This window comes from Castanea sativa, chromosome 1 (assembly GCF_040712315.1).
Source record: "Castanea sativa cultivar Marrone di Chiusa Pesio chromosome 1, ASM4071231v1".
NCBI classification, from domain to species: Eukaryota; Viridiplantae; Streptophyta; class Magnoliopsida; order Fagales; family Fagaceae; genus Castanea; species Castanea sativa.
This window is the reverse complement of record NC_134013.1, coordinates 89758200-89783079: the sequence shown is the minus strand read 5'-3', so window position 1 is coordinate 89783079 and position 24880 is coordinate 89758200. Positions and strand designations below refer to the sequence as shown.

The window sequence follows — 24880 nt, the reverse complement described above, 5'->3', positions numbered from 1 at the left end:
GAATTTTAGCCAGTATATACCGAAACGCCCCGAAATGACCTGAAATTTTTTCAAAGTAGAATAGGAACACCCTGGACAAAATTCCTGGAACTGTCAGTGCTCTTGAGGTCTTTTTCTTTTTGGTGTTGTGCAGGTGTAGTTTTGGGCACGTGAGGACTGTGTAGCCTACTGACGATTTTCAGCATCATCACCAATCATCAACATCAAGTCTACAATCATAAAAAATCTAAGACTGAAAGTGAATTGAAAGAGGAAATTGAAGATGCATCTTAAATTAAGTTTAAGGCAAAAGAAAAAGAAAGAAAAAAAAGCTAGATATTACCTATACAAATATTTGGCAATACACAGCTTTTATAAATAAATAAAAAAAGGATAATGATAACAATTAAGGATGATACTGAAGAGTTTGCAAGAGATCCAAACCAAATTAAAACCAAATACATGAAACCAAATATTAAGGGCAACTCATAAAAATAGAAGGAAATGTAATACGTAATACGTAAAAGAGTGTTCTTTTTTTGTATTTCTATTTACTCAATGAACATTTGAAATATACACAAATTCTAGTGTAAAATAGTATTTCAATTTTGAACAACTAAAGACAGAGATACAAACATGTAAGGAAGAAAATATGAAAAAGATTGGGTATTAAGAAAATTACCTCTACTTATGCCTCAAAGTGAAACAAATGAGGGGAGGAGAAGACATTTATTGATTTTATTTTTTAATAATCTTCTATTGATGTATTTGTTTTTTGGCAATTGGGTTGTAGTTTAGAAAAAATAAAGATATATGGTAGTACCTGAATTTATGGATGAGAAGTTATAGAAGGAGTGTTTTTTTTTTTTTAATTCAAAATAAAGAAGAAGGGATCTGAAAAAAAATCAAAACAAAACAAAAAATTAAAACGTGAGAGTAAATTTTTCTTAGCTAGTTCATGACTAGCTTTTTTAGTTGTGTCATTGCAGCACCTTAGCTAGAAGATTCAGCTACCACAATATGTGGAATTAGTGGAAGCAAGCAATGAGCTTTGTAAAAAATGTTATGTATCAATTTGGAATATGAAGGATAAAGCTAGAAGGTTATTAATGCTATCAATTGCCAGAGACCTTCTTAGACACGTAGGAACTATTTTTAAATGTGTGAATAGTATTATATGAACTATTTTTAATGAAAATTTTGTTGAAAAAAGAGGTTTATGGGTCTCCGTGAACAATGTATGAGACCCATTGATAGACGTTGGATGCAGCTGAAAAAACAGTTTTAGCTGTATCCAAACGTTCACTTAGTTTATCAATTAAATTTGCTTATCAAAAAAAAAAAAAAAAAAAATTTGCTCACCTTTTTTCTCAACAAAAGAAAAGAAAAGAAAAAAGGTTACAACTAAGACGAATAACATGTGTTATTAACATGCATATTGCATATGACTTTCTAAACCTTACTTAAGTGTGTGCTAGGAGTCTTGTAGTTTAATTCATTAACACCTCATGGTTTTATTATATATAGGAAAATAATAAGTTAATAAAGTAACTCATTAACAAGTTTAAGCTAATGAGATGCGTAAGGGTTAGACAACTTAACTAATGAAATATTACTGTGAGTCACTGAGTGTTGTTTTATTTTATAAAATTATTGGTTATAAAATTATTTGTTTATTGGTATGGTTGTTTATTTACTTTGTTAATGATTGCATATTTAATGTGCTCCCTTCCTGCCCCTTCCCCTTGTGTCACCCAATTCCTAGGATGAAACTCATATTTAATCGATTTGATTATTTTATGGATCCATTCGACATAATTCTCAACAAAAAAAAAAAATCAAATACCTGTGTGTGGGAATATGTCTCACATCGGTTGTGTTGCATGGTGTGCACGTGTTTATAACTAGCTCCGTGACTCTAACTGCAACTGGTAGTTTTGGATATGGCATGTTGGACGAAATGAATGGCTTGGATTTGCACTTGGGGATACGGACAATGACAATTGTTTGTGACAGACAATGGCACTTGTGAAAATATGGATACCCTTGATTGACAATTGTTTGTGACTGACTATGGCAATTGTGAAATCCCTTTTGTTTGTGACAGACAATGGCAATTGTGAAAATATTTGGATGAGGGACACGTGGATGACGGACAATGGCAATTGTGAAAATATAGATACCCTTGGTTGACAATGGAATTTTGAAATCCCTTTTGTTTGTGACAGACAATGGCAATTGTGAAAATATTTGGACGAGGGACACGTGGATGACGAATAATGGCAATTGCAAAAATATGGATACCCTTGATTGACAATGGAATTGTGAAATCCATTTTGCGTATAAATTGGAATAGCATTTTGTTAAGAATAGCATTAGCTAAGCCAAGCTTCTTTTTTAAATTCATCAACAAATTGGAATGAAACGATCTATGCACAAGTTTTCATACTTCTCTCTACCTTATAGCAGGTAACAAGTAGAACAATATCCATGGTTAATCTTTTTTTGTTTTTGTTTTGGTCACCTTTTGATACAACTTCTTTTCCTTGGTAACAGTGAAGAAAAAAATGCTGTTGCAGCTTGATCTTGCTGGGAAAGTGGCATACCTACTGACACTCATTGTTTTGCTACTTTTATATTTACAAAAGTGGAAACGTAATCGCAGAGGTGGTTGCCATGTCCAAACTACCAACCGTGTCAACGTCGTCCGTGCCAATGTTGCCGGTGGTCAATATGCTGGGGAAGTCCGTTTCGATGTTGCCGGCGATGATGACGGCGGTACCATTAACGGCGAAATTGCTATGGGTCCAACTTCACTTGCTGCAACTATGCCTTTTGAATTTAATTAACAATAAAGTTCTTAAGTTAAAAAAAAAAAAAAAAAAGAAGTTGTGTGTGGTGTTTGGCGGCTTGGCGCTGTTTTTTTTAGTTAAATAAGGTGTGTGAGGTTTTGCAATTTTTCCCATGTACTATGTTACGTGTAGGAATTCGTGTAATTTATGCATAATTTTTGTAATTCTTCGCCTGAATGGGTAATTATTATTGGACAGATGCAATAATTTCATTATGCTATGAGCTGACCTGATTGGCCCATTCATTATCCAAATTCTACTTCTGAATAGTATTTAATTATGACAGGTTTTACTTTTATCCGATCCGAATTGATTTACTTTTATCCGATCCGAATTGCAGTAATTTAAATATTAATGACAGGTCTCATCTTAAAATGACATCATATTTTTGGAAAATGCTAAACGCTTTATTTACAAGTACTTCTGTCTGAAACAGTGCTTCCCAAAATTTTTGGAAAGTCAAAGTTATGGGCCCCACAACCATATGAATCACTTTGTGTCTGTCAGACTCTCAAAATCTCAGTCAAACCGATTTCCACCGAGTCAGCTCGAGCTCGGAATTCCAATATTATTGCACAACATAGAGAATCTGTAAGAGATCATCATTTTGCCGAATTTATTGCTGGAATTTGTTTAGTATTCTATGTTTGGTTATTTCAGTGGCATCTTTTTGGTTTTGGGTCGATTTCGTTTTTGTAATTATGAAGTTATGCGATTTTGATTGGAAACTATGAATTTCTTTTTTACTATCGTTTTTGTTTTTTTGGTGTTCAGATCTAAGATCGGAGCAAAGCCCTTTTTCGTGAAGCCATGGCTGTGGCGTGTCTCGATTCTCTGTATGTAATCTGTTATGGATTTTTTTCGCTTTTGGGATTTTTGTGTGTGGTAAAGATGTGTTTGGTTGCCCAGAAAATCGTCTGGTAAAAGAAAAGTTTTGTTTTTGAATCTGAAAGCACTAGACTTATGTTGAATTTGACTAATTATGATATCATTTTGTTAGCTATTGGTTAGCATACAATTGGTCACAAATTTGATTGCTTTGCATAGTTTGCTGCTTGCTTGGTGTCAATTCAAATGAATAGTTTTCTTTTTTGCACTTGTAATAAAAAAATATTTTGATTTCAAATTGACTAGTATTCTGACCCAATTTAGGACTAAGAATACCGAATGTGATGGTTCCGACAGGCCAATTTAGATCTGGCTCAAGCAGTGTCCCACATAAACGTGTGGATCATGTTGTGGGTGGCTGTGTAACTTATTAATTAAAACTAAATACAGAGAAAGAATTTTGCTTTTAATTGGGTATGCTACCACCCCAAATCTTCTGGTTTTGTGTTAACGGCAGAGGGTGAATGGCTCAACCGTTGCTCATTTTCTATAATCAGTGTCCTTTATTTTGGTTTCTATAGAATTGTATCACTAAAATCGCATACTACTAATCTATATGTAGAGTTTGTGGTTATCTGTAATACTGATCGCGCGTTCGTTTTATAAAATGCTTTTCTAATAAATCTGTTATTATTGTAGGTTCCTGTGTTGGAAACACCTCATGATTCAGGATTTGAGAGCAATGCTATAGCATGTTAATTATGGTAAAGACTATAGACTTTCTTTCCCTAACCCATTAATTTTGGCGATCCTCAGAAGATGGTTATGTTGGAACTTATGGGCTTTTTATCTGTTGCCGCAGGCACTCGCTTGAAAGCTGACAATCCTCTATATGGCTCTTCTCGTATTGATTATGTGAGACTGTTATTACTATTGATGCTACTCTCTCTCTCTCTCTCTCTCTCTCTGTGTATGTGAATGTGTGTGTTATGATGCTTAGTATTATGTATGCTTGAATTTTCTGGTCCACATAGAGCAGTGGATTGATTTTGCATGCTAATATTCTAACATGGTTTATACCTAGAATTGGACATGCAGTGTACCTTCCTCCAGTGAGTTACATCTTAATTTATTATGGAATTGTTCTATTTCCTTTTTGCCATTAAATGATGACCAAGCTTTATGGAAAACTTAGATGAAGTATAAAAGGAATGAAGTGAGGAATTTTTTTCTCTTGATGTAAAACAAAAATCAATGTGGGAGTTCAAAATCACTTTTGACTTTTTGTAATTCGAATCTAGACTCAGGTTATAAAACTAGATCATGGAGTTCAAATTTGCGGGCATGTCTCTCCAATGCCAGAAAATCTGTCTCTCTCAACACCACCTCCATCTTCTAGCTCAAGTTTCATAGAGAAGTTGTAAGAGCTCTGGATTTCACTTATTGCTGAGATTTGTTTAGTATTTTATGTTTGCTTATTTGGGGGGTTCTTTTTGGTATTGGGATACACAAAATCTGTTTGTTTCTACAGAAAATTATTCCATAGAAAATCTTCGATTTTCCAAAAATGTTTGCCTTTGAATCAGATGCGTTATTTCAATTAAATTCTTTTTAATGGTTTCATTTTTGTTTTTCAATTAAATTCTTTCTAGAGGCTTCAATGTCTCTGGCAAGTAAGGATGGATAGTGAATTCATTGTCAATTCATCCCTCTGTTATTCGCTTTTTCCCTGTTTGTCTTCTCTGGGCTTGCTTTTCTTTGGATTATTTGAGATTCAGATTGTTTCCCTGTCTCTGTTGTGTTTCCGTTTTCACATCAGTCCTCTTCTTATTTATCTTTCACTTTGTTCCCTTAGTCTTCTTCGTCAATCCTCTTTTTGTTTCCTGTTTATATGTTCTCTTCATATTTTCTGTTTTCGTTAGTCTTTCAAATTTCTATCATCTTTTACATCATGTTGATTTTGTCTTCACTTACTATTTGTTCTTGATCCATGTGATACTTCACGATCTTAATATTTTTTTTTCCTTGGTTAGTGTCTGACAGCCACTTTCAACCTTTTCATTATTAAATTTTATTGCTTCTACTTGGGTGTGCTAGGCTGCTAGCAGGAGGCTGGCTCAACTGCAGCACATCTTCACGGTAAAGATGTGTTTGGTTGCCCAGAAAACTGTTTGGAAAAAGAAAAGTTTTGTTTTTGAATTTCATTGAATCTGACTAATTATGACCTCATTTTGTTAGCCTTGTTAGTTAGCAATTACTATAAAATTGGTCACAAATCTGATTGCTTTGCATATATTGCTGCATGTTTGATGTGAATTCCAATTTTTGAAGTTCTTAAAGTTTTGCATTTCAGATCAAAAGATTTTCCTTTTCTTTTTTCTTTGAAGATACAATAAAAAATTCTTTATTTATTTCTTTTTTAAATGTCTTGGTTTGAAATTGTTTAGTATTCTGACCCAATTTAGGACTAAGAATTCTGAATTTTATGGTTCTAACGTGCCAATGAGGTCTGCCTCAAGTGGCAGTTCTTTGTCCCATATGAATGTCATGGGTGCTTGTGTATCTTACCAATTAAAAAATAATAATAATAAAGAGAGTGAATTTTGCTTTATCTGAGTTTGCTACAACACAGAGTGAATTAAATCCTCTGGTTCTGGGTGTTAAAGGCAGAGGGAGAATGGTTGAACCATGGCACATTTACTATAATCAGTGTTCTTTATTTTGGTTTCACTATAGTCAGTGTTCTTTATTTTGGTTTTGATAGAATTGTATTACACTTTTTTTCCCCAACTACAGGAAACCGCCGTTGAATCCATTAACCCATAGGATGGAATGCATTTGTAATTTGTTGCTCATCCTATGCTAATAAGGCTGTATGATCTATATTGCAGATCTTGCATGCAGTGAAGACGAAGAAAAATTCATACAAGACACTCATCACTGCGGAATACACACCTCTGTGAAAGTTGAACTAGCCCCAAATTTTGAGATGGTGTCTCTAATAAACCTCCTGAGTTTATCAAGATGAAACCTACTAGGAAGGTATAGTTCTACATTGTAAAATCTGTGGTAATCTATACTCCACTAATTGCATGTTAGTTTTATGAAAGGCTTTCCTAATAAATCTGTTACTCTTGTAGGTTCCCGCGCGTGGTGGAAACACCTGATGGTCCAGTATTTGAGAGCAATGCTATAGCACGTTATGGTAAGACTATAGACTTTCATCCCTCAACCATTAATTTTGGTGATCCTCTAAAGATTGTTATTTTGGGACTTATGGGCTTTTTATCTGTTGCTGCAGTTTCTCGCCTGAAGCCCTGAAGGCTGACAATCCTTTATATGGTTCTTTTCAAATTGATGATTGAGATGTTTATAACTACTGATGGTGCTCTCTCTTTCTGCATTTGCGTGTGTTATGATGATTATCGTTACATATGCATAAGTTTTCAGGTCCACATACAGCAGTGGATTGATTTTGCATCATTTGAGATTGATGCTAATATTCTAGCATTTTATGGACCTAAAATTGGACGTGCAGTATACCTTCCTCTGGTGAGTTGCATCTTATTTTATTATGGAATTGTTTTAATTCTTTTTTGGCATCTAAATGATAATGTAAAATCAAAATTAATGCAGGCTATATATATCCTACATAAAAAATCTAAATTCTCATAATCCCATCATAACTATGCACTCCCTATATGGGCCATATCTGATGTGTATAATTTTTTCGTGAAGACAGAGGAAGCTGCAACTTCATTATTGAAGAGAGAGCTGGGTGCTGTAAACACTCGTCTTGCCTCAAACACTTTCATGGTTGGGCATTCCGTGCTTCTGGCTGACATTGTTACCCCATGCAAAGTATGTGGGCTTCACTCAAGTGATGATTAAGTGCTTTACCTCTGAGTTCCCTTATGCGTAACGATGCTTCTGGAAGCATGGTGAATCAGACTGAGTCTGTCCTGGCTTTTACAAAGAAGCCATCTCAACCAAAAGAATCTGCTAAACCAAAGCCTTAGGATGAATTGAACAAAGAAGCCAAAAAAGGCCTGCCTGCGAAGCCCAAGCCAGAAGCAAGAGGAGGAGGCTTCAAAGCCCAAACCTAAGAATCCTCTCAGATCTACTGCTCCCAAGTAAGATGATACTGGATGGCTGGAAGAGGCTGTACTCAAACACAAAGACCAACTTCCGAGAGGTTGCTATTAACCTCTGCTTTAGTCATCTTCCTTTGATAATGACATATAGGCATTGGTAGTATAATTTGCATTTAATGTCCTTTAGCTTTAGAGCATTTTAAAATTTTTAGCATTTAGCTTCTAAGAAACCAACTTTATAGCATTTAAATCATCATTTTACAATACACCTAATTAATATCAAAACTTCTATTTTTTAATCACTTCATTTAAATATTTTTTCTTTATTTTTTTTATTCTCTCTCTCTCTCTCTCTCTCTCTCTCTCTCTCAACCCAACTGTTCTAAGCATCTCCAGCCACCACAATACAGAGAGCCACCATAAAACCTACCACCTAACCACCCACCAAAAACCCACCATTGCCTCCACTAGCCACATCAACCCACCACCACAAACCATAGCAGGAGAAAAATAAAAAATAAAAAACCTCCACAACCACCCCCACCAGCTACATCCACACACCACCACAAATCATAATAGAAAAAAAAGAAAAAGAAAAAAAAATCAAAACCATTAACAACCATTGGACCCATGACCCACGGCCCCATCAAAGCACCCAAATCAGACCATCGGGCCCATGACCCATGATTCCATTGGACCCACGACCCACTACCCAACCACCCAAATCTGACCAACAAACCACCGCATTGTGACCCAGGAACAAATCAAACCACCAAAACTCACTAAAAACTAGATCAGAACCCACGGAAAGGGAGGAGAGAGATCGAGTCCACGAGAAAGAGGAAGAGTGAAAGAGGACAGAGAACGAGAGGGAGAGTTTGAACTAGAGAAAGATGAGAGAGAACGAAAGTGAGAGGGAGAGAGCTCAGTGAGAGAGAACAAAGAGAGTGAGAATTAAAAATCAATAAAAAATTATAACATCTTGCTATAGTGAGCTCTCATTTGAGAGAGAACGAAAGTGAGAGGGAGAGAGCTCAGTGAGAGAGAATGAAGAGAGTGAGAATTAAAAATCAATAAAAAATTTGACATCTTGCTATAGTGAGCTCTCATTGATGGACTAGATTTTTAGCATATAGCATCTTTGATGGACTAGATTTTTATGGTTTCAGATGCTAAAAATAACATTTTAGCATTTATACTACCCTTAGAGCATTCACATCAAGGGTTAATGTGAATGCTATAATGTGTTAATTTTCTCAAGAAGTCCCCTTGAAGTAATCATTCATACGATGAGGTTGCTATCTTTAAAATGTTTGTATGATCAGTTAAAAAAAGGGGCTTATATATTAAATGTTTATGTACATTAATTAGTTGAAGAAAGTGACTGGCTTATATACTAGCAGATTTGTTTTTAGTTCAACCACCTGGCTATTCCTTTTGTTTTAAAACCTGAGTCTACCATTTGTCATGCCTTTTCTCCATATGAGCCCGTTCTCTACATTATATGTCGCTGCTATCTCTGGGAACAATGATGAGAATACTGTTTCCTTTGTAACACTAAACCAGGTCGGTGGATTTCTTCAGAGAAAGGATCTAGCACGCAAATATGCTTTTGGAAAGATGCTTGTGATCGGTTCAGAGCCACCATTCAAGGTGAAGGGGCAGTGGCTTTTCCATGGGCAAGAGATACCGCAATTTGTGCTTGATGAGTGCTATGACATGGAGCTATATGAGTGGAAGAAGGTTGATATCACAGATGAAGAGCAAAAGGAACGTGTGAGTCAGATGATTGAAGATTACGAACCTTTCGAGGGCCAGCCTCTTTTGGACGCCAAGTGCTTCAAGTGAATGACCCCAATTAGTCCCTGGATTAAAAGTTGTATTTTTGTGTGTTTTTGCTGCTAGAGTTTTTATTGACGATGTCCTAAGCAGACTAAGTTTAGTCTTTTTGTGTTTAAGTGGAGGTCTAGTATAATTTATAAGTTTGTTTCTGCTGTTTCAAAATTTTAATATTATATATGATAGAATCTTTTGTGTTAGATGAATGGTTGCTTGAAGGTATGCAAAATTAAATTAAGAGTTGTCCACCTTTTTATACTAACGGTTTGTTATCAAATCAAGTGTTTTCTAATTTCTAATCTTGGTTTGCTGATTTAAGGTTGTACATCTTTGATTCCAATCCTAATTTTAAGTTTTTGGTTTCAGAATAGTTATATTGTCGTATGTGTATCTTGCAATACCCAATAAAATTCTCTTTATTTATTATATATATATATTTTTTTTTATTTTTTTTATGAGAAACTTCCAAACTTTATTAATACCTCAAACCAACAATAACATCATGGAGAAGAGCTTGTTCAAGAAAATAAGGAGTCTCTTCGATCCAAACCAAGAAATAAACAATGCTAAGAGAATGTTGGCTAATAAGTGAGCAGGCCTATTGCCTTGCCTCCCTACATGTGAGAAAACAACCTTCCTAAACTCATGTGATGTAGATAGTGAACCCACACCAACCGATTTATTAGCTGCAAAGACAGGTCCATCCACGTTGATCTTATAAGAAGTTGGAGGTGGAGGAGTCCATGAGGCAGGGCATTTCGTTGTCTGCATAATCTTGACAGCTTGACTGGACTGATACTCCCCTAAATAATTTAATGCACCATGAATTACTGCCTGCCCAGATTTCTTCACCCCACCATTCCTTACTTCATTCCTATTAGTCCACAACATCCATGAAATCATGATGATCTTCTCCACTATGTCTTGTTCCCATTTGGCTATCATGACTGCATACCACAGTAGGTCCAGGAAAGAATTGAAAAGGGGATTCGGATTCAAGGGTATCAAATTTGCCAGTGCCCAAATGTCTGGAGTCCTTGGGCAATAGGAATTTTTTTATTTACATTCATTTATTTTTGGGTTTGGTGCAAGACTGCTCAAATGTTTCTTGCCATATCATACGCTTGGAAGTCTTAGAAACTACTACCAATTTTACTATAAAAGATAACACAACATTAATTAGTTTGTCTGGCAAAAAATTGTAGTACCAATTTTACAGTTACTATAAAAGATTACAAAACATTAGTTTGTAAGGCAATCACATTTGTAGTATCCATGGCACCACACATGTTAAAAATGTTGGACCCAGACAGCACCACAAATGTAAAAAAGTTGGACCAAGACTAACCTAATCACGCGATCCCTTTTAGAACTAGAAGAAAATAGTCACAATACTGAAAATATAGGTTCAGTACTGCAAAATAAGTAAATTTAGAAGATTGCAAAACATATAGTTTTATTAGTAATGCACTAATGCCCTACACAATTTTTATTTTATTTTTTATAACACAATTTATAATTATTGAAGTAATTGACTGTGAGTGATGGACACAATTAACACTCACAGACCACCACTCATAATTGACCATTTTAACAATTGTGGAATTTTTAAGAGAGAGAGAGAGAGAGAGAGAGAGAGAGAGAGAGAGATTTAACCTCAAAACACAAACCGTTTGGTATCCCGTAGTTTTATTAGCTTATTTGCTAAATATGAGACAATTTAAAAAAAAAAAACTTATTTTAAAAAAAAGTTAATTTTTGAGAATTTGAAATTTAAGCTAAGACAAGAAACAAAAAGCTAATAGCTAATAGCTTTTTGCCAAACACATAACCACAAGTTTTTTCATTTAAATTTTAACTTATCTAATTTATGTACATTTTTTTAAAACCTTACATTTTCAAGCGTATACATACTTTAGCCAATTTTAAACAAAAAAAAAAAACAACAATAACAACAACTAACAAAAAGTTAAATAAACTGATGACAAACGAATTTTAACAAATAAACATATACAATTTCCTTCTCTGATGCATATTCATGTACAATAAAGGGATGCTAGCTGCATTCACTCTGATTCCAAATGCAATAAAGGGACGTAAGAAGCTAGATGTTTGGTTCACAAAGGTTCACAAATCTCTTTTTTAGTAGTTGAGAAATCTGGGGCATGAAAAAGGAAAGACTACGATGCACTTTTAATGCTTAAAGTTTGAGGTTGTTTTCATATTAGCATTGCTGTTAGTTTTTGTTAATAATCTAACTGTTGGATGCTCTTCATATTTAAATGTTTTATGAAAACAAACTTTAAAATGTTGTGTAATGCTAAAATGTCATTGTTGATGATAAAAAAAAAAAAAAAATCAAATTATGAACTGTTAGATTACTAACGAAAATGGAATGCAAACTCAATAATAATTAATCAATATAAAAATAGAATCAAACATGAATGACCAAAATGAAAATTTTGAAACATAAAAGACTAATATAAAAATAATCCCAAATTTTAAGAATATGAATTGTACTTTAATTAAAAAAAACTCATTACGTACTAAAACTACAATATTTTTTTCGCGGGGTAGGGGGGGTGGGGGTAGAAAATTTATTAAGATAATCAAATTTGGAGTACATTATCTGCTAACCCTAAATTTGATTTTCTTAATAAAATTTTCTAAAGAAAAAAAAAAAACAAAAATACCCGAGGAGTTTGCCACATCATAAAGCCGAAACCTATAAGCCCACATCACCTATTTTGAATCTAGATATTAGTGGCTTGTGGCGTGGCGATTTGAGTAGTTCTTGTATTACATAAGTTGCCATAATTATCTTATGTATCAGATTGTGATTGGCTATTTGTCACTTTCACGTGGATCCATTACTTTTTCTCCGTCATTCATAATCTACCATGTAATCAGTTGTGACACAAGTTATATCATTTTACATGCTCTTATAAATTTTCCTGACACTTTTTCTCCACATATGCATATTGGCTCCATACAAAACTCATTGTTTGGTTCTCTCATCCCTCAATCTCATTGCTCTCCCCAAAACCCATACTCATAAGTCTCTCTCTCTCTCTCTTTATATATATATATATATATATATATATATATATATATATATATATATATTTGATTGTACAACTATTTGAATTTTCTAACATTACTTTTAGGCTTCTTTTTTTATTATCCTCCATATCAATACATAAAATTGTCCTTTAAACTTTATAAATAAATAACACCTCTGGCCTAAGGGTGAATGGTACAATCTCTAATTAAGATTAAAACCCCATAAGTACAGCCCCATTAGCGTGCAATTTGTCTCTCTGTTGTTGGACGATCATCGGGGGTGCTAGTGCATGGTTTAGGTGACTGGAGGCGTTCCCACTCTCTTGGTATCTTGGACTGGTGGCTATCGACCTAGTCTGAACTATGCATCATTTTTGTCTTGGAAAGCAAAGAAGTTAACACTTAGAAACTTTTTCCTGTTCTCACAGATGACGCCAATTGATAATGCATGAAAATCAATAGGCTGGAATGTTTTGGGCTATGGTGATAGCTGTAGGTCCTGAAAAGAAAGAAAAAACTATCAAGGGTGACCGGTGCAACCTGGCCAAGGACTCTTCGACAGTTAAGTCAGTTTTCTCTCTAGAACACAATGATAGAAAATAGTGAATGATGAAAAAGTTACCTCGGGTGAATGTGACTTGTTATAGGGAGCTTGAAGTGGGTCTTCTTATTCGGATCCATCACCACTATGAGGGATGTGAGTAGTTAATGAAGAAAGTGGATAAATAGGGTACATAGAGCAAATTACAAGAAATTTTCTTCACGTTTTAAGAGTAGCACATCATGATCAGATCATAAAGAACTTTATGAGAAATTCTTGTAAGGTTCACTAAATGTTATCTGGTCGTCCATGCCTTGGTCATCCATGTCTTTGTGCTATGGACCACTATTTAGGAACTAGATGATCTTATTGTAAAGGGACGTGTATTGTTCCTACATGCTATGCCAATGCTTTTTCTCTCCTTAGGCCTTCTTGGACAACTACTATTGACGAACATTCTGAACTTGGGTCTTCACCAAGATGTGATTGGACACTTCCTCCCCACTTTGGGTCCCCACCAAGATGTGACTAGACACTTCCACACAAGGCCAACCCATTTTTCTAATCCGTTGAAGTAAACAAACGGCTTGGATGATTTTTTTCTTTTCTTTTCGTAAATCACGAGGTGCGTAAATGAAAGGCTGGGATCGATGAATCAAGTTGGCTTTGGATGGTTTCTCAAAAAAAAAAAAAAAAAAAGTCGGCTTGGATGACTTTTTTACTTTCTCCATAAATTTTAGTTGTGGTGAGTCCGCCGACCGCGCGCAATGGAAATGGATCCTCGTTTTTCTTTTGATGGGACACAATCCTCTATTTAAGACCGCTACAAATTTCGCTTTAACTAAATTCTGTGATACCTCTCTCCCTCTCGCTCTGATAGATTGTGCAGCTTAATTAGCTTCTACGCTTCTTCTAAATTCATCAACAAATTGGAATGAGACGATCTATGCCCAAGCTTCCATACTCCTCTCCTCCTTATAGTGGGTAATAAACAGAACAGTAGCTAGCTATGGTTAATCTTTTTGTTTTGAATAATTAAGACAATTTCTTTTTACTTGGTAACAGGGAAGAAAAAATGCTATTGCATCTTGAAGTTGCTGGGAAAGCGTTATATGTACTGGTCCTCGTTGTTTTGCTACTTTTGTATTTAGGAGAGTGGAAACGTAATCGCAGAGCTGGTCGCCATGTCCAAACTACTGGGCGTGCCAACGTTGTCCGTGGTGATGGTGATAATGGGGGCGAAACCATCAGCGGCCAAATTGCTAGGGAATTTCATGCCGTTGTCGATGATACAATGGGCGGCCAATTCACTGGGGAAGTCCGTTTCGATGTCGCCGGTGATGATGATGGCGGTACCGTCAGCGGCAAAATAGCTATGGATCCAACTTCACTAGCTGCCACTATGCCTTCTGTATTTAAGCAACAATAGAAGTTTCTAAGTCCAGTTCCCATACTTGGCGCTGCTTATTTGTTTGTCTGTTAGTATTTTTTTAAGGATAGTTTATTACTTTATTTGATAGGAAGTGGTATGTAATAATATTTTCAAAATATTTTCACAATAAATTATAAATTGTGAGTTGTTATTGGCTCTAATTTGAACTTATAACAATTTATTATTTAAAATTTGTTATAAAAGTATTAGAAAAATATTGTTGAAGCTTGTAAATAATATACTTCTCTTATATATTTTATAGGGTGTGTGAGGTTTTGCAATTTTCTTTTTCCTCTGTATTGTGTTGGAAGTCTTGTAATTCTCTATCTGGATGAGTAAATGGAATTTGGCATATGTGTAATTTCACTATTCTATGAGCTGATCTGATTGGCCAATTCATTATCCCATATTCCACGTCTGAATATTTAACTAAGACATGTTTTATTTTTTCTGATCCTAAGTACAGTAAATTATATATTAATGACATGACTCATTTTAAGATAAAATTATAATATTTTCAAAAAATGCTAAATACACTACAACTTTTACTATAGAATCCTTATAAAATGACATGATAATAAATATAATTGATAAGTTATAACTACCCATAAATAAATATTTAAATTACTTTTATAATTGACAATTTTGTAGTTGTAATTTGTAAACTCAATAGTCAAAGTCAATCGGTTAAAGTTGTCAATATAGCGGTAATTTTGTAGTTGTAATTTGTGAACTCAATAGTCAAAGTCAACACCGTTAAAGGTTTTTTTTTGGATTTGTCAATACAATACAATACAGTCAAGGGCATCCAGCAGCTTTTTTAAATTTTTGTACTATTTAAAGAATGAATAGTAACTTTTACTTTTTAACAATCCACTTTTTCAAATACACTTTTCAACAGATTCTCTATTCCATTCTCTATCTCATTTAAATATTATTTCTTCATTCATTCTTTATTCTTTTTTTATCATCATTTATTCTTTTTATATTCATTCCCAATAATTATATTTTTCAATGAAAAGTGTTTTATTCACAACATTTTTTGTAATAATTTCACAACAAAATTTATGTGAAAAGTTGTTACTAGTTCTAATTTGAACTCACCATTGAAATTATTTTTTTACTCGCCAATATTAACTAATAACAATTTGTTACTTAAAATTTATTGTGAAAATATTGTGATAGTAGTTCTCAATTAAGATATTTTATTTTTTATATTATTTTTCTTTCTTCCCTTTCGTCCTCATCCACGCGTTTCTTTTTTTCTTTTCTTTTTCTCTCTTGGTTTTTTCTCCACCATACACGTATCTCACACCTTTCCTCTATCTACCTTCTTTTTCTTTTCTAGTTCATTCCGCACCATTTCTTCACTTCAGCTCGCTGTCTCTCTTTTTCTCTAGCTATCTCTTTTTTTTTTTCTTTACTTTTTCCATTTCTACTTGATTCTCTTTCATACACAAACAAATTCTCTTTCATACACACATGGATCACCAGTAGAGAGTGGAGATCGGCGTTCTACAAGTTTGTTTGTTTGTTGTTTGTTGTTGTTGTTGTTGTTTTTTTTTTTTTTTTTTTTCCTCTGGTTTGATTAGTTTTATTTAATTGTTCAGATTTCATTAGGCTTATGAGAAAGACTGTTTTTGTGTTTCAAATCTTTCGATTGGGTTTTGTGATTTTGTTTTGATTGTGGTATATTACCGTTGAGATAGAGAGTGAAGAACGAAAAAAAAAAAGAACGAGAGAGAGAATTTTTTTTATTCAGCCATTGAGATTGTAGCTGTGAAAGGAAAGAGAAAGAATTTTATCTATTTATTTAGATGTATGAATTTTTTAAGCATAAAAATTATTTGGAGTTGCTACAGTGCTTTTCTGTATCTAAAGAAGCACTGTAGCAACTTCAAAATTTTTTTGAAAAAGTTTAGTTTTTGTAGAAGTTGTTGGAGTGTAAACAGTAGATAAACAGTAACATATGTTCTCAAAAAATAGAGATAGAGCAGCTGCTGGAGATGCTCTAAAGTTGTCAATATATTTAAGAAGAATAATTATTGATTTACATCGAACTATGTACAGAGTAATGCTACAACGTGTTTCCATTTTTGGCACAAAAATAGCATGACATCACAGCGACGACAAAAACATAAGTTCATTTGTACGTTAAAGTATCCGTGTCTTTAACCAAGTTCCCAAATGTTTTGAAAAGTCCAAGTTACAGGCCCCACAACCTTATGAATCTCTACTCTCAAAAACTCAGTAATACCAATTTCCACCGAGTCAACTTGGAATTCTAGCATCATCGCATTCCATCCTATGTGTCATTAACGTGCATATTGCATATGATTTGCTAAACATTACTTAAGTGTGTGTTACGAGCCTGGTAGTTTAATTGATTAACAACTGATAATTTTAATATATATAGGAAAATAATAAGTTAATGAAGTAACTCATTAACAAGTTTAAGCTAATGAGATGTGTAAGGGTTAGACAACTTAACTAATGAAGTATTACTATGTGAGTCACTAAGTGATGTTTTATTTTATAAAATTATTCGTTATCAAATTATTTTTTTATTGGTATAGTTGTTTGTTTACACTGTTAATGATCATATACTTAATATGCTCCCTTCTTACTCCCTTCCCCTTGTGTTGTCGTTGTCATACTTTCCCGTCCAAGAACTTGCCTTTGTCGTCAAAGGCATACTTAAGGCATACTTTCCCAACCAAGAACTATGCGCTTGGATGATTGGATGAAGGCATACTTTCCCATCCAAGAATAGAACTTGTCAAGAACTTGTCATTGCTGTCAAAGGCATACTTTCCCGTCCAACAGTTGGAAAATGAATGCACATCATCTAACACTCTCCCCTTGATGCCCCTTTCAAGGGAGAAATTATTGGGAGCTCCAGGAGGACCACTGATGTGGTCCTCTTAGGTCCTGCCACCTAATAAGATTTTTCCACCTAGCCATTTTATAAAACTCAGCTCCACTTCATCTTACCCATTAACTTAATTGTAGTTAGCAAATCAAACCAAGGCTAAAATTTAGCTCCACTTAACCACAGTCGGATTTAACCCAAAATCAATTAGCCAAAACCAAACCGTGTTAACCCACTGTGTTAGCCACTTCTCACCCAATTTCTGAAACCCAAAATTTTATTTTAGCCACTCAATCCTCTTCCCTCTCCCTTCCCACATCATTGGACGAGTCCTTCAAACAATCTTATGTTGGGCTTTCTTTCTTCTCCCTTGGACGAATAGTGAGTACAATTGATTGTAAGCTATGGCTGAAGTGGTTGCTAGAATCCACACACCACCGTTGCAACTAACCAAGATTGATCAAGGTATGTATGTTACAAAGGCTCATTTCACTTTGCAATGTATCATTCTCTTAGCTTTGTTTTGTTTTTATGTAGTTTATAAATATTGTGTCTTCTACATGTTTGATAAAAGCCCAAGATGAGAAATAATTAAAATAATGGAATTTTTAAGTGTTGTTTTCTTTCTATCTAGTTTATAGATATTAAAAATTAAATTTTTATGAGTCTATGGTGTGAATTGTTAGAACCCATTCCATACCCCTGCCCACTTTTTGTTTTTGGGTTTATTAGATGCCACTCTGTTTCTTTGGTCTTGAAACAGAGCAAAAGTTCTAAACAAACCTTAAGTTCAAAATGTAAAAATAGTTCAATTTTTTTTTCTTACAGTTAATAGTTTATACGCACACACCATTCTAACCATTTTTATTTTTATTTTTATTTTTTATTATCCTTTTGATTTGAGTTTCCTTAGAAATTTTTTTGGTGATGTTTTTAATTATAGATATTAGAGCTGATGAAGAACTACAAGATGTTGAAAATTTGCTTCGAATGGTGGTGCATAGTGAGGAGGAAGCATATAAATTGTATAATGATTATGCTATACGAATTGGGTTTAGTGTTCGAAAAGAAAAACTCAGATATGCAAAAAATGGTGTAAGACAGGGAGAGTATGTGTGTTCGAAAGAAGGATTTCCACGAGATGGTGACATTGGATGATAAGAAATTCCAAAGATTACAAATTAGGATTGGTTGTGAAGTTAGTATCCGGTTTATAGTGACAAATGTTGAGTGGAAGGTTACTCATTTCAATCCTAATCATAATCATGAGCTTGCAAAGCCTGAAGAAAGACCGTTTTTAAGGTCGAATTGAAAAATTACTGATGCTCAGTGTGACATGCACATTTTTTTATTTATTGATGTTTATATTTAAAACATGAAATGAGTACGTTAACAAGTCTATGTGAAAATGATTATTCCAAAATAAATGGGTGGGGGAAGAAGTAGAAAGTCAATAGCCTTACGATAACGTGCTATAGCATTGCTCTCAAAGATGGGACCATTAGGTATTTCCAACACCGGAACCTCGAAAAATGACAGATTTAGTATTAGAAGCTTTTATCAGACTACAAAAATGATTACCAAATATAGAAGTATACCTTGCCGATTGGGTTTAGCTTGAGAAATTCGGGAGTTTTATTAGTGACATTCATCTCAAAATTTGGGTCCAGTCCTATTTTCACACCACTGTACTCTACAACAATAAGTATCTTGGGAGCATTTGTGTTCGTATTTGCTGCATGCAATATCTGCCATGTTGATCATGCGGATACATTTAATTTGGTAACAAAAATGATTAATCAATATGAAATGCTATGTCTACAACAAATCTTATCTAATATATAGGTTGTTATTAGTTGTTATGGGTAACCAAAATAGTAATTCAAGTTGTAGACTCAAATTGAAACTAATTATAATTTGCCACCTATGATTTGCTGTACGTGCAAATATTGTAGACGTAACATTTCTTTTAATCAATTGTTATAGCAGCTAATTAATTAATTTCAGAGGGGGCAATGCACTCTCTTGCAAGGGATATATTTATTAGCACGGGGACCCTACAGCATATACTACAGATTTTACGTGTGAGCCAAATGAAAAAAAAAAAGTTGGGATCAATATTGCAACCGTTCTAGGATTTAATCCCGTAGAAAATTCACTAAAATAAACAATTATAATAGTCTACTTACAACAAATTAGTACATCTAGACTCCCTATTATAACTTCAGAAAACGTCTTGTTTGCCTTCCCACCACAATGACCCTAGAAGTTCTAAAATCCTTCTACATGAACTTCCTCCATGAGTGAACCTCGTCCACAACCAAAACTTCAAGCAATGACACCTTCGAGGAGAAACTCCAAAAAATATCTCATATGGAGAAAACACTATATAAAAAGGTATTTAGAATTCTTTTGACTCAATAAAAGTTTGTACTCAGAGTAATTAACATTGATACAACAACCTCTCTCCTCTCAATTTCGAAAATAAGGGTTGGTTTTATATAGGGAAATCATTAGGTTAATTTGTATGGCTTCAAGGTTAGTGTAATAAACTGATGACAAACGAATTTTAACAAATAAACATATACCATTTCCTTCTCTGATGCATTTTCATGTACAATAATGGGATGCTAGTTGCATGCACTCTGATTCCAAATGCAATAAAGGGACGTAAGAAGCTAGATGTTTGGTTCACAAAGGTTCACAAATCTCTTTTTTAGTAGTTGAGAAATTTGGAGAATGAAAAAGGAAAGACAACAATGCACTTTTAATCCTTAAAGTTTGAGGTTGTTTTCATATTAGCATTGCCGTTAGTTTTTGTTAATAATCTAACTGTTGGATGCTCTTCATATTTAAATGTTTTATGAAAAAAGCTTTAAAATGTTGTGTAATGCAAAAATTTCATTGTTGATGATTAAAAAAAAAAAATCAAATTATGAACTGTTAGATTACTAATGAAAATGGAATGCAGCCTCAATAATAATTAATCAATAGAAAAATAGAATCAAACATGAATGACCAAAATGAAAATTTTGAAGGCGGAAAATGCACTTTTGGTCCCTACATTTTGGGCCAATTCCCATTTTGGTTCCTAAATTGATTTCGTTCCTATTGTCGTCCCTATTTTTAAAAAATCGTTTCTATTTTAATCTCTGCTGTCATCCAAGTAACGGAACCCTATTACGTGGTAGACGGAGTGACTTGGTTGCTGACATGGTGCTGACATGGCATTGACATGGCATTAAAATATTATTAAAAAAAATTATTTTGCATTTTTTAAAGCATGATAAAAAAAATTTCAATTTAAACTGAAAAAATTCAAAAACGAAAACAAGAACAAAAACTTTAAAGTTTTAAATATGGAAAAAAAAAATTAGAGCAATTATTTCAATTTATTAATTAACACTATTCACGATCTATGTTGGCGTTTTTGTGTTTGCGTTTGTATCTAATTCATTTTCTTCTTTCTTTTAAGATAAACCAAACAAAGTAAAATCAAAACAAAAATAAATTAATAAATATCCCAAACGACATAAGCCAGAGGGAAAAAAAAAAAACCCAAATTATGTAAAGTATTTATGCGTATTTATAGTGCTAAAAAACCCAATTTAGTTTGTGTGTTTGTGTGGCATTTGTCTCTCTTAGTCTCTATCTCTTTCGATCTGAGACGACTTGCTCTCAGATTGGGTTGGTTGAAAAAATCCCAAACCACGGCTGAGAAAAAAGAAGAAGAAAAGGTAGAGGATGGTGGTGGGTTTGGTTTGTGTTTGTATCGTTCTTTTGCTTCTTTCTTTGTCAATCTTTGACTTCGTTTCTCTCACTAAATGCGAATCCCTCTTCCTCTCTCTTTTTGATCAACGATGGTGGTAGTGGGTTTGGTTTGGTGACTTTGTGGGCGTGGGTTTGTTGACTGATCGGTGGGCATGGGTTTGTTGATGATTTTTTTGGGTTCATGGGTTTGATTTTTCAGGTTGTTGATGATTTTTCTGGGTTCATGGGTTTGATTATTTGCTAAGAAAATTAATAAAAAGAAAAGAAAATATTGATTATTTTAATTTTCTGGGCAAGTTTTCATCTTCTTTTCCATAGAACATGATGAACAGTTCTGGGTTTGCATTTGTTCTGGGCTTGTTCTTGTTCTGGGTTTGCTCTTGATTCTGGGTTTTATTTCTTGTTTTTTTGGATTTGATTTGGTTGCTGTATTTGGATTTGGGTTTGCCAGAGATTGGATTTGTTGCTGGGTTTATTTCTTGAATTTGGGAAGAACATGAAGAACAGGTTTAATGAAAGTAAAAATAATAATATTAGATTTAAGGCCAATAATAATAATAATAATATGAAAGAAAAAAAATTAAAATGCTGATGCGGCTTTGAAAAATGCAAAATAATTTTTTTTATAATATTTTAATGCCACTTCAGCATCATATCAGTGACCAGGTCACTCCGTCTGCCATGTAATAGGGTTCCATTACTTGGATGACAGCAGGGACTAAAATAGAAATGATTTTTTAAAAATAGGGACGGCAATAGGAATGAAATCAATTTAGGAACCAAAATGAGAATTGGCCCAAAATGTAGGGACCAAAAGTGCATTTTCGCCAATTTTGAAACATAAAAGACTAATATAAAAATAATCCCAAATTTTAAGAATATGAATTGTACTTTAATTAAAAAAAAAAGTCATTTCATACTAAAACTACAATTTTTTTCCGGGGGGGGGGGGGGTGTAGAAAATTAATTAAGATAATCAAATTTGTAGTACATTATTTGCTAACTCTAAATTTGATTTTCTTAATAAAATTTTCTAAAGAAAAAAAATTCAAAAACACCTGAGGACTTTGCCACATCATAAAGCGGGAACCAATAAGCCCACATCACCTATCTTGAATCTTGATATTAGTGGCTTGTGGCGTGGCAATTTGAGTAGTTCTTGTACTACATAAATTGCCATAATTATCTTATGTATCAGATTGTGATTGGCTATTTGTCACTTTCACGTGGATTCATTACTTTTTCTTAGTCATTCACAATCTACCATGTAATCAGTTGTGACACAAGTTATATCATTTTACATGCTCTTAGAAATTTTCCTGACACTTTTTCTCCACATATGCATATTGGCTCCATACAAAACTCATTGTTTGGTTCTCTCATCCCTCAATCTCATTGCTCTCCCCAAAACCTATACTCATAAGTCTCTCTCTCTCTGTTTCTATATTTGATTATGCAACTATTTGAATTTTCTGAAAATTACTTTTAGGCTTCGTTTTTTATTATCCTCCATATCAACACTTAAAATCGTCCCTTAAACTTTATAATTAAATAACACCTCTGGCCTAAGAGTGAATGGTACAATCTCTAACTAAGAGTAAAACCCCATAATTACAGCCCCATTAGCGTGCAATTTGTCTCTTTGTTGTTGGACGGTCATCTGGGGTGCTGGTGCATAGTTTGGGTGACTGGAGGCGTTCCCACTCTCCTAGTGTCCTGGACTGGTGGCCATTGACCTAGTCCGAGCCATGCATCATTTTTGTCTTGGAAAGCAAAGAAGTTAACACTTACAAACTTTTTCATGTTCCCACAGGCAACGCCAACTGATAATGCATGAAAATCAGTAGGCTGGAATGTTTTGGGCTATGGTGATAGCTATAGGTCTCGAAAAGAAAGAAAGAACTATCAAAGGTGACCGGTACAACCTGACCAAGGACTCTTCGACAGTTAAGTCAGTTTTCTCTCTAGAACAAAAGGATGAGAAATAGTAAATGGTGAAAAAGTTACCTTAGGTGAATGTGACTTGTTATAGGCAGTTTGAAGTGGGTCTACTTGTTCGGATCCACCACTATTATGGGGGATGTGAGTAGTTAATGAAGAAAATGGATAAATGGGGAAGCAAATTATGGGGAGTTTTTTCTACATTTTAAGAGTAGCACATCATGGTCAAATCATAAAAAACTTTATGAGAAGTCCTTGTAAGGTTCACCAAGTGTTATCTAGTCCTCTATGTCTTTGTGCTACGGAGGACTATCCAGAACCTAGATGATCTAATTGTAAAAGGATGTGTATTGTTTCTACATGCGATGCCAATGCTTTTTATCTCCTTAATCCTTCTTGGATGTGGTCAAGTCATGGATGTGATGACCGTGGATGACTACCGTGGACAACTACTATTGACGAACATTCTGAACTTGGGTCTCCACCAAGATGTGACTGGACACTTCCATCCCACTTTGGGTCCCCACCAAAGATGTGACTGGACACTTCCACACAAGGCCAACCCATTTTTCTAATCCGTTGAAGTAAACAAACGGGTTGGATGATTTTTTTTTTTCTTTTCGTAAATCACGAGGTGCGTAAATGAAAGGCTGGGATCGATGAATCAAGTTGGCTTTGGATGGTTTCTCAAAAAAGAAAAAAAAAAAGTCGGCTTGGATGACTTTTTTACTTTCTCCATAAATTTCAGTTGTGGTGAGTCCGCCGACCGCGCGAAACTGAAATGGATCCTCGTTTTTCTTTTGATGGGACACAATCCTCTATTTAAGACTGCTACAAATTTCGCTTTAACTAAATTCTGTGATACCTCTCTCCCTCTCGCTCTGATAGATTGTGCAGCTTAATTTGCTTCTACGCTTCTTCTAAATTCATCAACAAATTGGAATGAGACGATCTATGCCCAAGCTTCCATCCTCCTCTCCTCCTTATAGCGGGTAATAAACAGAACAGTAGCTAGCTATGGTTAATCTTTTTGTTTTGAATAATTAATACAATTTCTTTTTACTTGGTAACAGGGAAGAAAAAATGCTATTGCATCTTGAAGTTGCTGGGAAAGCGTTATATGTATTGGTCCTCGTTGTTTTGCTACTTTTGTATTTAGGAGAGTGGAAACGTAATCGCAGAGGTGGTCGTCATGTCCAAACTACTGGGCGTGCCAACGTTGTCCGTGGTGATGGTGATAATGGGGGCGAAACCATCAGCGGCCAAATTGCTAGGGAAGTTCATGCCGTTGTCGATGATACAATGGGCGGCCAATTCGCTAGGGAAGTCCGTTTTGATGTCGCCGGTGATGATGATGGCGGTACCATCAGCGGCAAAACAGCTATGGATCCAACTTCACTAGCTGCCACTGTGCCTTTTGTATTTAAGTAACAATAGAAGTTTCTAAGTCCAGTGTCCGTATTTGGCGCTGTTGATTTCCTTGTTTACTAGTATTTTTTAAAGGATAGTTTATTACTTTATTTGATGGGAAGCGTAAGTCAACGCCTTTTGAAAATATTTTCACAATAAATTATTGATTGTGAATTATTATTCACGCTAATTGGATTTTATAATAATTTATTATTTAAAATTTGTTATGAAAGTGTTAGAAAAATATTGTTGAACGTA

The 24880-nt window shown here is 34.3% G+C and overlaps 1 protein-coding gene and 1 pseudogene across 1 annotated transcript; both read left to right on the top strand.

Moving 5' to 3' along the window:
* The first annotated feature begins 3488 nt into the window (after positions 1-3488).
* On the top strand, positions 3489-9848 carry LOC142619624 (elongation factor 1-gamma-like; annotated as a pseudogene).
* Positions 9849-14052: 4204 nt separating this feature from the next.
* Positions 14053-14717, top strand: LOC142606236 (uncharacterized). Its single transcript, XM_075777620.1, has 2 exons — positions 14053-14180; positions 14262-14717. Exons 1-2 carry the CDS (start codon positions 14131-14133, stop codon positions 14623-14625), a joined length of 414 nt encoding a protein of 137 aa, XP_075633735.1. The 5' UTR covers positions 14053-14130; the 3' UTR covers positions 14626-14717.
* Positions 14718-24880: the final 10163 nt, after the last annotated feature.